The sequence below is a fragment of the Diospyros lotus genome, chromosome 6, assembly GCF_014633365.1.
Source record: "Diospyros lotus cultivar Yz01 chromosome 6, ASM1463336v1, whole genome shotgun sequence".
Classification (NCBI taxonomy): domain Eukaryota; kingdom Viridiplantae; phylum Streptophyta; class Magnoliopsida; order Ericales; family Ebenaceae; genus Diospyros; species Diospyros lotus.
In genome coordinates this window covers 14,738,496-14,752,676 of record NC_068343.1, presented here as the reverse complement: position 1 = coordinate 14,752,676, position 14,181 = coordinate 14,738,496, and the positions used below count along the sequence as shown (strand labels likewise).

General features: G+C 36.6%; 2 protein-coding genes across 7 annotated transcripts in view; both read left to right on the top strand.

The window, feature by feature from the left end:
• Positions 1 to 8,384: 8,384 nt before the first annotated feature.
• LOC127803531 (THO complex subunit 4D) overlaps positions 8,385 to 14,181 on the top strand; it is a 17,317-nt gene continuing 11,520 nt past the window's right edge. For 3 of the 6 annotated variants that reach the window (XR_008023528.1, XM_052339805.1, XM_052339813.1), the window contains exon 1: positions 8,385 to 8,533. The gene's annotated coding sequence lies outside the window, so the exon portion shown is untranslated. Of the gene's footprint in view, positions 8,534 to 10,508; positions 10,570 to 14,181 lie in introns of those variants that run through there. The other 3 variants (XM_052339808.1, XM_052339807.1, XM_052339812.1) reach the window with 3 other exon arrangements.
• The window catches only part of LOC127804343 (THO complex subunit 4D-like), a 10,771-nt gene continuing 4,981 nt past the window's right edge, over positions 8,392 to 14,181 (top strand). The window contains exons 1-5 of the mRNA XM_052341204.1: positions 8,392 to 8,533; positions 11,795 to 12,035; positions 12,882 to 13,025; positions 13,112 to 13,180; positions 14,037 to 14,179. Coding sequence (XP_052197164.1) covers positions 11,844 to 12,035; positions 12,882 to 13,025; positions 13,112 to 13,180; positions 14,037 to 14,179 — 548 coding nt within the window. The 5' untranslated portion in view covers positions 8,392 to 8,533; positions 11,795 to 11,843. The remainder of the gene's footprint in view (positions 8,534 to 11,794; positions 12,036 to 12,881; positions 13,026 to 13,111; positions 13,181 to 14,036; positions 14,180 to 14,181) is intronic.

Genomic DNA, 14,181 nt, shown 5'->3' with positions numbered 1-14,181 from the left:
ATTAGTTAGTCCAGGAGAATACCCTTTCCTAGAAAGGTTTCCAGGGATCTTGTTCCATGAAGACCCAAGTGTCATTTCAAATATCCTTTGGGGACCAGGTTCCTCGAATGCTTAACTAGTCTTTCGAAGGCCTTTCGGGGATTAGCTCCCCTGAAGGCTTGATCCTCTTGAAGCCTAACCCAGTGACAGTTGGACACCTTCAGCCAAAGGGTTGTGCCATGTGCCCCCTATGCACGTGTGTCACGTGTCCAACCTTGCCACACATCCTAGCCTTTTGAGAGGTATAAATAGCCCCATACACTTCACTTTTATAACCTTTTCGCCTAGATCTAAAGACCCCATTTTGACTCTTTTGAGCATACCTTTTCGAAACAGTTTATACTCTTTCAAATGCACCATCTGCATTGTACTACATCTATATAACCTTTTCCACACTATGATTGTATTTGACTTAAGCATCAAAAGATTCACACTAGAGGGATCCCCATGTGCTTTCTGACTATCTTTTTCCTTGTAGATCAAAAGATTGGAAGGCTTGATGCTCTCCTAAATACCTCTTCAAACGACCTTCCTACAGCTCCCACAGAAGATTCTTTCGCAACTTTAGATACATAAAGACCCTTTCAGAGCCACCCTTTCGTAGGATCCCTTCGAATGACCTCTTCCGAGCAGACCTTACTCTTTCACCTGGTCCTATCAACTTTCTATTGAGCTTCTTTGAGGTAAAAAAATTTCAATTGTTGTATTACGACAACAATAAAAACGAAGTCCTTAAACCTAAAAATCTAGGTTTGAAAAACCTTAATCTAGATCTGAAACCAAGATTTTTGAACCCATATTTCTAGGCTCGTTGAGAATGGCTCAAAGAAAAAAAGAAACTTAATTGGCACATTTTCTTCATCCTTTTTTACCAACACTATAGATTTATTATAACACCTCCACCATTTTTAGCAAACCTACTAATTGATCATACCATTTGGGTTCGAAAAGGTTTCTTTGGAATGGGTACTTGAACACATAAATCTAGGTTAAAAGAATCTTAATCTAGATTCGAAACCATTTGAGTTCAAAGTCGTTTCTAAGCTTATCAACAATGGTTCAAATAAAGAAAGAGATAAGCTTACTAGAGTATTTTCTTCATCCTCTTCAACCAGCACCACAAATCTACTACAAAACTTGAACCAGCTTCCATCGTTGGTATCCCACGAGCAAGTGTCCTCCATCCCCATCATCGACAGTCTCTTGTTGTTGTGGGTCTTCCACCACTCTCAACTCGATTGATCTCGCCATCACCTATGCCTCGAGTCGCTGTTGTCATCTACTTCATCTTACAAGTAAGGATCTTTTATTGCCATCATTGACGATCTTTCGCTATCTTGAGTCTTTCATCAACAATCTCCCTCATTTTTTATCGTTTTCAACGATCTTCCATAGTTTTTTTCCATCTCATCTTTTGAGTAGCCAAAGTTTCTCGGGTCTTCATTCTTCCCTTGGAATTTTTCCACTTCATCTTATGCTCTAGTATTCAAAGAGGCATTTTTTCTAAGTTTTTCTTCGTGTAATCTTTCTGCTTGCATTGGAATTTTTCCACTTCGTCTTATGCTCTAGTCTTCAAAGAGGCATTTTTTCTAAGTTTTTCTTCGTGTAATCTTTCTGCTTGCATCTAAGTCATCATGAGGTGCAATAATGTCTATAGGGAGATCCCACATCTTGTAGCAAATAGGTTCCTTGGCAAGCCTTCTCGTCTAGGGAAAGACGACCTTGTGAGGATTGACTCATCATTTTCTTTTCCCCTTAACTATAAGATGAGATTGCCTACTCAAGAAAAGAGATGTCCTACTTTTGTTGGGCTTGGATGGACGATTATGCATGAAGCTTCTCTAACGATGGGTCTTAGATTTCCTTTGTCTAGTTTTGGGAATGAGTTCTTACAGGATTTCCATCTTGCACCCACTCAAATGCATCTCAACAAATGGTCATTTTTCCTATCTTATGCGAGCAAAGAAAAGCATTGGTGATCTTAAAGCTTTTTAGTTGTTTTTATAGGCTTTGAGGAGTGGATAAACGTTTCTATTTCTATACCTTCCATCGAGTTCCCCATATGGAGAGATTTTTCGAGTTGACTTCGAGTTTGAGATTCAAAGTTTAGCTGCTTTAGGACTTGTTTGTCTTTGAGACATTATGTTAGAAGAAAACATTGTCTTTGCGGGTTAGGGTGTCTTTCTGAGATGATTAGCACCATTATTTGTGGTTGGCTCTCATTGGGATGATAATGGTGCTGATGAAGCTAATCCGTTAAACGATAAGCTGAGTAAGAGATCTCAATCACACACATCCACCCCTTATAAGGACCAAGTAATTTCCATATTTTTGTCTTCTAGTTAACTCTGGCTAGTTCTTGTGTATTTTTTTGCAGAGATGGGTTGACTTGCGGATGCTCTTAAAATGAAGAAAGCAACGATTGATAGCTCGAGTGGGCCTTTGCTAATTAAAGGTAAGGGTGCTAGTAAACATCCCCAATTTTCTTAAAAGGTTGTTGCTACTCCATCTACCTTCGAGGTGTCTTTTCAAGTGACCTTATTTTTGCCATTGACTTATTCAGCTCCAACAGAAGGTACCCTAGGCTCCCTAGTGCCTTATGTCATTAAGCCTCGCAACCGACCTGTGTAATACCCCATATCTTCATGAAATTGCCATGTAATTTAGATGAATTTAAAATACCGAAAAGTGGGTTTGATAGTAAAATAAATCGTCGAATCAACTAGAAGGAGTACCCCAGGACTTAGATGCCTAAAGAAAATGGTACAACAATATCAAGCAATTCGAGATAAGATTTATGGCATAGAAAGAAGTCGAATTTGAAACAGTTTTCGGTACAGCTAGGATTCAGGCTGAGAAACAGAATGATGGTAAAGGATTCCCAGGAAGTCAACGGGACCCCGAGTAGGGCTATATTAAATATAAGAAACAACCCTTAAGAGGTTTCGAGAAGAAACATAAAGATTTTCGATCAGCATATGATCCCAAGTACAATCGGGCCTAAGTGTAATTTATTGATTTTGACCAAGAGAGGTTGAAAATATGGGTTTTTTGGATTTTCAGGGGTGAAATGAAGATTTTGGAATTTAAGGGACTTGATGGAATTGTTGGGTAAGTCATTTAAGGGCCAAAATGTAAAAGAAAGTTTAAAGGGGGCCAAACTGCAATTTCTGAAAATCTGCACAAGCATGGCAGATCTGGCCACGAATTTGGCCGAAAAATTCTGAGAAATGGCAGCCCAATCTCCTTAGGGCATGGCCAAGGATGGTCCAGGAGGCATGTGGGAGAAACTATGGCCGGAGATTGGCCATGTGGGGGTCGGTTTTGGCCTATTAATAGCAATGGATTTTGGCCGATTTTAAAGCATCAAATTGCTCCAGTTTGAGGGCGAATTGAGGGAAGCCAATAAGGGGCTTTTGATCCTTGAGGCAAGAGGAGCATTTCTGGAGATTTTTGTGAGTTTTTGAGGTAGTTCGAGGGTGTTTCGAGGGTAGTCGGAAAGGTGAGGCGGATCGTCGCGCCGCACCTGCAATTGCCTGATCAGGGGCTTTTCCGGTGAGCTTTCGGCCAGAGGTTGGTGCCATCTTAATCGATTGGTTCAGAGCTTAAAGGGGGTACCCTCAAATAAGCCATCGGAGCTGTCGCCGGCGGCTAAAAATTAGAGAAGAAGTTGGTGCGTGAGCTACACGCGCCACACTTCACGCACAGCCACTCGCCCCGGCGCGTGGGGGCGCGTGCCAAATAGGTATTTTCCAACTTTTTTTCAAAATTCTTGAAAAATTATTTTATGTAAAATTATGTAAAAATATTTGAGAAAATAGTTGTGTAGATATTTATTTTGGATTATTAGTAATAAAAAAATGGGAGAAAAATGAGAAAATGTGAGGAAATTAAAGAGAAAATTATATTTTGATGATTATTGGATGATTAGGGTGCTTTGCGGCTTGAGGTGAAGTGACCCATGTGAAATTTGAGGTGGGCACACAAATCGAGGCATTTCACGCTTTTCAAGGAATCTTGACTTTAGTCTAAGGTGAGTGGTTCTACCGGAAAAACTTGTTTTTGGCATGTGAATGGTTTACTATGAGTTGTTCAATCCAATTCTTGTGTATATTCTTGTTACTTTTGATCACTTTTGATTTATCATGAGCGGTTGGTTTCGTGCGATGGTTCGTCCAAACGATTATTTACACTTGTATTGAATTTCGTATGGTAAATTGCATACATTGAAATGTTGATTTTATATTATGCATGTTATGTGTTGTCCATGTGGAACGTGGGTTGTTAACCTGTGACATAGCCTTTGAGTGACAGCACTTGGGATGCGTGCCGAGGATTAATGCTATGTGACCTACTTGGGACGGGGCTGAGACGGACTTTACCCTACGGTACTCAAGTGGCGAGACTGAGAGTGGACACCACCCTAAGTTCCTTTGAGCAATAGTATTAATACCGAGGTGTCGTTGATTCCAGGGATAGTGCTGATGTGATACTCTTGGGGCTAGGGTTGCGTTAGGTTTTGGAATGCTTTTGAGTATGAGCGTAATGCCTAACAATTACAATGAGATGATTTCCGGGTTTATATGTCGAGGTTGTCATTCTTAAACAGGATTGTGTTTGCCAATAGGTTGATGTGTTCGTGTCGTTTTTAGAGAGATTGCATTTTCCCCGGTTAGGGCTAAGTGCTATGTGGGATTCTCTTAGGCTGGGGCATGTCAGGATTTGTCGATTTTATACATAATTTTGTATATATTTATGAAAATATTTTGAACTCTCACTTAGATGATTCAGCATCTAATTTGGACTATGTCCCTGGAATATTCAAACGTTTCAGGTGAAAGTAGTGGCGCCAAGGAACAAAATGTCGTCGAGATATAACTGCTATGTTTAGTTTTCGTAAGTGTTTGTCTATAATTACGATGTTTAGAGGTTATGTAATATTTTGATATTTTTATGTAAAATATCGATTTGGTTATTTAACTATAAAAGGAATTTATCGATTATATATCATTGAGATTTCGATCCTTTCTTCCACTGATATGATTATTAATATCTGTCTTAATCTGTTAATTTTTAAATTGTATAGAGAACGTGTGTGTGTGTGTTGTTTCATCTTCTTCCCTTAAGTGTTGTTATGTTATTGCTACTACTACATCTTCTTTCTTTTACTATAATTTCTTTTATTTTCATTTAGCGATCAAGGACGAGTGTTGAAAACATTGGAGATAAATAATGGGGGAACAATATTTGGTCGGAAAAGGGAGATGAGAAAAATTGATCTAAAATGGAAAGAGTAGCCCTCATAACTTTTTAAAAATATTATTTCTATAATTTCTAAGTAGATTAAAAAAAAAAAACTAATCTATAGCTTAAAAACTAACATTGGCCACCTTAAACTTGTTACTCTTGGGATAGTTGAAGTGGTGAACTGCATGACATTAGGGTGATGGATATGTCAAGGTTGTGTATTTGAATTTAGGGTAATGCAGTAAGTATTGCTTTACTACCTGAGGGGTCACGGTAATGAGTATTTGACTCGGTCTTATCTGACTCGACTTGATTACTCGATTTGGGTCTGTGCCTGTAAATTATAAGAGAGAAGGTGACGGTTTTTATTTGAAACTTAACCTTTTCTGATTCATTTGTTTAAAAAAAAAAAAACTTGTTAAACGCTTCTTTAAGTCTCAAAATTCTTTTAGGTGGGTCCAATGATGCACATTCTTACAATTTATCAGATTATGTAAATTAATATTTTATTATTCTCACATCACATACAATACATAAGACACTGCTTCAGGCCTCACGTATATTACATAATGCATAACTCCATGTTGGATACAAGTATTTACGAAATGTCAGCTAAGATTTCAATTTGAACTATTTTAAGTTTTTTTTTATAGACATTCTCATTAATATTGAAGTATTTTAATTCCTCGTATCTTACAAGCATTATCTTGAGTTTATAATTTGGTTATATTAATATTTCAATAAATATTTTTTCCAAATTTTAGTTAGAAAAAAGACAGAAAATAAAGCTCAAATTTTCAAAAAATAACTAAAAACGAGTTCATTTTAATGCTTTTTTTCCTCTCAATTTCGTTTTAATTCACCTTGATTAGTTTCGTTTGATCTATTTTGATTTTGTCCTTAATTTTTAAAAATGAAACCATACACACCCATAAAAAAAAAAAAAATCCCAAAACACATATCATGTCCTACTCACGATGGCCCATGATATACTAATCTCTTTAATATCTGCAATGCCATGAAAATTAGCTTTCCCTACAAGAAATATGGTGTTTAACCGAAGGAAACAAAGCTTATACTAAATGTAATGAAATTGTACGTCTACTTCAAAGTTTGGTAGATGAAAGGACCCGACGACAATACATAGATACTTTCTATGATTTTTAGATGTATTTTTTAATTTTACTTTATTTAACAGTTAACACAATATATTTAGGCCTATTAGCACAGAAAATTCTAATCGTTTTGTGTTTTTGCGATTTTATCCAAAAGTTTTAATTTTGACAATAAGATTCTAATTTGATCAATTAATTGCATTTTTATCCACGGTCCGGATTCGATTTGTCGACGTCCAAGACCCGCTGACGTGGCATGTCACTGACATTTTAAAATATTTTTGAGTGGGTTTTAAATGCACATGTGTAAAAAAATAGGCCTATTAGCATGAAAAATTCAAACATTTTCGTGTTTTTATAATTTTATCTAAAAGTTTTAATTGGCAATAAAGTCATGATTTGATCAATTGATTGTAATTTTATCTACAATTTGAATTTGATTAGAAAGACATCCACAACTTGTTGACATGATATGCCACTTGACATTTTAAAATATTTTGAGTGGAACTCATATGCACATGTGTAAAAAATTAAAAAATAAAATGATATTAAATATATATATATATGCATAGAGAGAAGGAAATAGGCAGATGACAGTGATAGTAACGAGAGAGGACGACGATGATGATGGCTACGACAACAAATGGTGATGGCAATGACTGATCTAGAAGCTGGAGGCCATGACCGATTTGGGCTTGTAGTTGCTCATAGTGACGAGGACTGATCTGGAAGCTGGACCGACACCGATCTATGCTTCTTTTGTTTAGGGCCATCTCACAGAAAGCGACCTATGACCCTTTGCTTTTATTGGCCAATGACGTTCTTTGCAGGCTATCTCGCCTTCATCGTCGGTCGCTTAAGCCGACCCTATCAACGTTAATGATCAACCATCAAGCTTTTAAATTTGGCCTTCTTTTAGATTGGCCTTTATCACCACCTCCAGCTCTTAAATTGGTTGTCGCCTCTAGCCCAGCATCGTCGCCTATCGCCGTCGTCGGTCGTCACTGTCCTTATCCTCCGCTTGTCTTCCTTTGTAAATATATCTATAACATACACACGTATGTATATATATATAACATATATTTAATATTATTTTTTTCCACCTATGCATGTGCTCCACTCAAAATGTTTTTAAATATCAGGTGTATGTCATGTCAGCGAGTCTTGGACTCTGATGAATCGAATCTGGATCATGGATAAAATTGCAATCAATTGATTAAATCAGGATCTTATTGACAAAATTGAAATTTTTGGATAAAATCGCAAAAATACAAAAATGTTTAGATTTTTTGTGTTAATAGTTTTTTTTACACGTGTATATAAGGTCTACTCAAAATATTTTGGAATGTCAAGTGACATGCTACGTTAGCGGGTCTTGGACTTCGATGAGTCAGATTCGAGTCGTGGATAAAATTATAATTAATTGATTAAATTAAAATATTATTTTCAAAATTAAAATTTTTAAATAAAATCACAAAAACACGTAAAATTTTTAGATTTTTTGTGGTAAGAGCCCATATTCTTATTGTATTATTAAAAAATTTAACAGAAGATTCTAAACAGTGGGTCAAATGAACCAGCCCAGATGAAGTCCACAGGGGCTTGGATACAGGGTCTGTACTAGGGCCTGGCCCCCCCCCATGGACCATGCTGGGTTGATGCGGCCCATTTTACATGGGCCACGACCCACAGTCATCATGAAGCAACGTGGGCATCAAAAGTAACAGACTGATCCTGGTGGTAACCTCGGCTCAGAGGCCCAAATGTTTCAGCCCCTGTTGACTTGGCAGAGTTGATGTTGAAGCGTTGATGAGATAATGATAAAAAGGAATCCCACGCAGAAACCCTAATTAGAATTCAGAAGCCTTTTTGATTTAACCCCCCCTTTCCTCATCTTTTCTTCGAACCCCCGGAAGAAGATGTATCCGTCATCTGAAGCCTCCCCCGTTCGCATAAATGAATGCATGAATCTCCCCAAACCCTAATCTCATTGCCGTAGATTTCTTGCCCCTCTCTACTTAATCCGTAGCACTAATACTAAAAATCATTGTAGTCGTTCTTACGCAGAAATCTCCGATTTGTTTGTGCCTGTCGCTTTCTCAGTTGGATTTCTGTTTCGCCGACATCTCTAGGTATGTTTTGTCCTCCTTCGCATCCATGCGGATCTATATATACGCGTTGTTTGTTTGCCTAGGGTTCCACATGGGCGTTAGAACCCCGACGGTGTGGATATGAATACTTGATATTGAGTTGATTTTATCCCTAATTGTTCTTACAAGGTTGCGGTGGCTCTAGAATTAAGATTTGGTTTAGTTGATGGTGTGGCCATAAATTTCTTATTGGTGTTTTCCCCGATGTTTTTGAGTTGTTTTGGGGTTAAATTATGTATATACAGGGGGTTCTTGTAACCGGTCTGAATTTGGGGTTCTGCTCAGCGGTATCACTTTTGGGATGTTCCAAAGCTAGATCATTACTGGAGGCAGGGAAGACAACTGGAGATGGCCCCCAATAAAGGAATGAATTTTATTGTCTGGGTTTATTATTTATTTGTTTTTGCTTTTAGTGATGGCCAGGAGGGTGGATTCCCTCGGAAGGCTATTTGGAGAATGGGAGAGGTACCTGGAGTGTCTATTTTATTTGGTTTACTTTACATGGATGTGTTTCACCGTTGATGATATTAGGAAGAAAAGACACATTTTTGTTGACTGGTGCTACAAGGGCAAGAGTTTGGGGAATTGGTGGACCCCACTGCTCATATAGCAAGAGGATGTTGTAACATCGTCCAAGTTGCAGTTGTGGAAGTGTGTAAAAATTACTCCTTTATGTGTGATGTGGAACATTTGGAGATAAAGAAATTGAAGAGCTTTGGAGGGCATTGAGAACTCAATTCAGTATCAGTTTTCCCTTTTATTGGTTGAAAGATGACTCCTCTTTTTGTCTATCCTCTTTAAGTGGTTATTTCATCTTTCAACATTCAAAAGTGTGTGTATACATATATATTAAAATATTCTGTACTAAACACATTATGGTAGACTAGATTTATATCAAGTTTGTGGTTGATATTTATGGTGGAAAGATATAGAAGAGTCATGGGATTAAAACAAAGTACATTGTTTTTGTTGGATAAGAAAATGAGGTGAGAATGGAGGGATATTTGTAAAAAATAAAATGTTTTTGTTGTGTAAACCTTAATTAAAATATTTATTTGTGAGTGAAAAATATTATGTGCGAGTAAATTTGTTTTGGGGCAAATTCTACTCAAACCCCGTGTTTTGGGCCCTTTTTGTTTATGGACATCCACTGTATAATTTACTATTTTGGGATTATGCTTTTTAATCAACTCTTTCCACTAGTTTGCAGTTTAACACCATTAACAAATTTATCTAAACTAGGTTGTTTTTAGTAAGCCCCAGTTGTGCTGTAGAGCCTTTATAATTTAATTGTCTTTCAATTGGCTTTTAGTAGAATTTAATGCACCAGAAATCTCAAAGAAAATTAATTTTTTGCAAGTTCAAACTACGATGAAGAGTGCCTCAGAACATGACTTTGGGTGCTCCAAATCTTTTAGTTTGGACTTGGCTGTAGAGGTTCTGTAGTTGTGGGGTCATGAAAATTTATTGTGGTGGAGTTTGCAGTGCTGAAAATCTGTGGTGAAAATCACAGGCCTGAACAGAATATTATAATTTATTTACTTGTTGGATTATGGAAGTTCCCATACCTATGAAGGTGGTGGTTGCAGTGTCTATGGAGATGTTGGTTTAGGTGTTACTGCATAAGCTTTTGTTTTATTTTTTTTTTTTATACTTTCTCTTTTATTTGTTAAACAAAATTCTATACTCATCTTTTACTTACTAAAAAATGATGGTTACATAATACATTGAGACTTACATGCCTTCTTGCTTTCTATGCATGGTCAAAATCGCCACATCCATTCTATTCTTATATACTGCAACCATTGGATTGTTATTGTGCCTCTTTACCCTTTTGAATTTGTGAACACTTTTGTCTGGTAAAAATGGTTTCATATGCTTATTATTCATAGATTCTTATTGAAATTTGGGTATAATCACTTAGGTTTCCCCTGCAATAGTTAATGATGCTCTTGGTTCATCTAGGATTTTCAAGTTATTGATCAACAAGATAACAGGCTTGAATCTCATTAGGCGAGGTCAGTTACATGAATTCCAACTTGCCAACCATCTTTATCCATGGTTATATTTTCTTTAAGGCCCTTGTAACTCGTATGATATCTAAGGGTTTCTCAACAAGTTTTTCTTGATCTTGATCTACTACCTTTACTAAAGACTTATTTATTCCATATGCTCTTCTCACATGATCAGGCCATCTTAATTGTGTCCAACTCATTAGATTTTCATTAGGGGTTATTTTGAATTTATACCTCATTTTTTAATCCTATCATTTTTTGTATGGTTGCACATTTACTGTAACGTTTTTATCTTTGTTATGCTCATATTTTACACTTATTGGTGCATTGTTGCCTAACTTTCTGTGATATAACAAAGCTAATCATATAGCCATTGTGTACGTTTTTTCTTTTAGTTTTAATATAGTTTTACTGTTATATAAATTGTCAGATTCACTTTTTCACTTAACAATCCTTTCCTAATTCTATGGCCAATGTACTCATTAATTTTCAATCTTTGTGGATGATGGATCCCAGATATATGAAATGATCTTTTCTTGGGATGACTTGATCTTCAAGTCTCATAATAACATTATCCACACATATTTTTTTTTTTAATGAACTTACCTTTCATATATTATTTTCAATATACTCAACTTAAAACCTCTAGAGATGTTCCTTCTTATCTCAAGCTTAGTATTCAGGCTTTTCTTTTGTCTCATCTACCAAGACAATGTCATCTGCAAATGCTATAGGCCAAAGTCACCTTTGCATGGATGTGTTTAGTGAGTTGATCCATTACTATTGCAAAGAGATATGGGTTTAATTTAGATCCTTGATGTAATTCAATTATAATTAGAAAAGCCTCATTATCTCCCCTACATGTTTTTGTTCCACTAAGCATTTCTTTGATAACTTGTTTCATAATGGATATATTCCATTTTTTGGCTTTATGAACCTTGCATATTTTGATCAATTTTCCTGTCTTTATGAACCCCATATTTTGACTAATTTCCTTTAATTACCTAAATTTTTTTCACATTCTAATTTACCGTGTGGAATGGCATTCGTCATGCCAATGTGGAACACAGGAGAGCATATTTTGTGTTATATTTTTATAGTTAAAATTTTTGTGGTAGTGTAAGATTTTGACAAATTAGAGATTGGGAATTAATGTATTTTTTCTAGCCCTCCACAATATGGCATTGCTTTTATGATGTTTATATAGTTTGTTTTGTCTGTTTGATAGGTGTACGCTCTTTTATTTGGAAGATTTCTGCCATATCTGCCATATTTGAATGGCTTCTTTGGATGCATCACTTGATGACATGATAAGGTACAGGCGCAATAGTGAGAGAGGTAGAGGACGAGGAATGGCTTGGCGTGGTCGAGGGCGAGGAGGGTCATTCAGTGGCAGAAGAATGACAGGGGCACCTCGCAGAGGTCCATTTGGGTTGAATGCTCGGCCATCATCTTATGCCATTGCCAAGGCAAGCTCAAAACCATGGATGACTTATTCATTTGCTAATGAACCTGATATTCTATAGAAACCGAAACACAAGGATCTCTAGAACTGCTTTAGAAACTGGAAACTGAGAGGATCTCTGACATTATTTTAATTCGTGGAGAGGCTCACTTTGGCTCGGCCACAAGACTACTGTCAACTTACAGTGTACTAGTGTCATGATCTTCATGGTTTGTTTCTAATTATGGATTTGCAATGGATCTCATTAATATTCGTTGGGACAGTTCATTGGTGGAATCTCTGAGTTATGATGGTACTTCATATAATTCTTTGGGAAGGAGCTTCAGTAATTGCACTTACGAATTTGGGATTTCACCAGTATTACATTTTCTAACAACTAATGGGGTTCAAATTTCTACATGTCCCCTAATCCTTGTAGATTTAGTCAATTACTTTAGTCCATGATTAATTGTTGTTTAGACCGGGGGTTTATAATGGATCTTCTTGCTGTAACTGGAATTGCTTTGCGGGCAAGATTCACAATTGGTATCCTAGTTCATGGTGTTTTTGCAAAGGGGCTTCCTTCGCTGAACTTCAGACTGGAGCTCTCACCTATAGCCATACGCCTCTATATCCAGTGGGTCAAATCCTCTACTCCCATCTACAGTATATCATGTAGCTCAGTTTTTCATGATGTTAGATTACCTCGTTGTTGAGCATGTCAGTATCACTGGATCTGCTGCTGATCTCATGGAATATTTTTTTGCATATATCTGATTTACTCTTCAAGAATGGTGAATTGTACTTTATGGTTCTGTACTGACATTTACTTGTTCAAATATGGGTCACTTCGTCTATATGCTTGCATCAGTCTTTCCGCAGAACGACGAATTTTCCTTGGCAGCGTGATCTGGTCGAAGACAGTCTTAGAGCTGTAGGAGTATCAGGCACAGAAAATGGAACGAAGTTATACATTTCAAACTTGGATGTTGGAGTGAGCAATGAAGATATAAGGGTACAATTTGATCAATACATTCTTTGTATCAAATATGTCTTTGTAATGGATTTCTTAAGTTCTGTTGGCACTGGCTTGCAACTCAGGAACTGTTCGCTGAGATTGGAGACCTAAAACGATTTGCAGTTCATTATGATAAAACTGGACGTTCAAGTGTAAGTCTTCAGCTGTCTACTGGTACTTTCTATCATTAGGTTTTATTTCAGATGTTAAATGCTTGAGGTTTGACACCTCTTATCCTTGTCTGGTTGAAATGCAAATATCAGAGTTTTCCATTGTTTGTTGTGTTTTTTAAATCTATTTTTATTTTTTAGCTGGGGATTGGGAAACGGACATTTACATGCAAGTCTTTTGGCCAACTACTTGTATTTTCTATCATACAAGTGTTAAGTCTTTCCTATTGTTATGCGATATGAGGTTGTATTGTTTTCTGAATCACCCTTGAATTCTGTCAAGTGTCAAATTTGGAAAAAGTAAGAAATTATGAATCTGTCAAAATATATTTGAACATACTGTCTTTGGGTTAGTTGTTGAGTTTAAAGTTCAAAATAAACCAAGAGCATGGAAGACTGATAGATATATGCTAATATTGTTTTTTATGTTATGATCATTAAACTTCTAATATAGGTTTAATTTATCAAAGTGATGGCTATCCATGTACTTGTTGTTCTTGAAAGTGTTTGGAAGAGTACAATTCTAGAAAAGCTAAAGATAGTAGAACACAATTGAGTGAGTGGCAGATGTTTATTAAAAGATGTGCACTTTTGAGTGTGTTACATTTTCTGTAGAAATATCCATGGTTCTTAGTATGTGCATGCATTCCAAAGCACTTTTGGGGATGTAATGCATAGATCTTACTGTCTTGCTGCAATGTTCACATATGCACAACAATTTTTTGTTTGAGTGATGTCTTTTAATATGTGGTGCTTTTCCTATAGGTTGCTTCTCTGAGTTAAATGGTCTGGCTTGTAAAGGTGCTAATACACACACACACCCATTTTCTGTTTGTAGGGTTCTGCTGAGGTAGTTTTTGTCCGAAGAAGTGATGCATTCCAAGCACTTAGGCGGTACAACAATGTACAATTGGATGGAAAGCCTATGAAGATTGAAATAATAGGCACAAACTCAGATATTCCTGTTTCTGCTCGTGTCAATG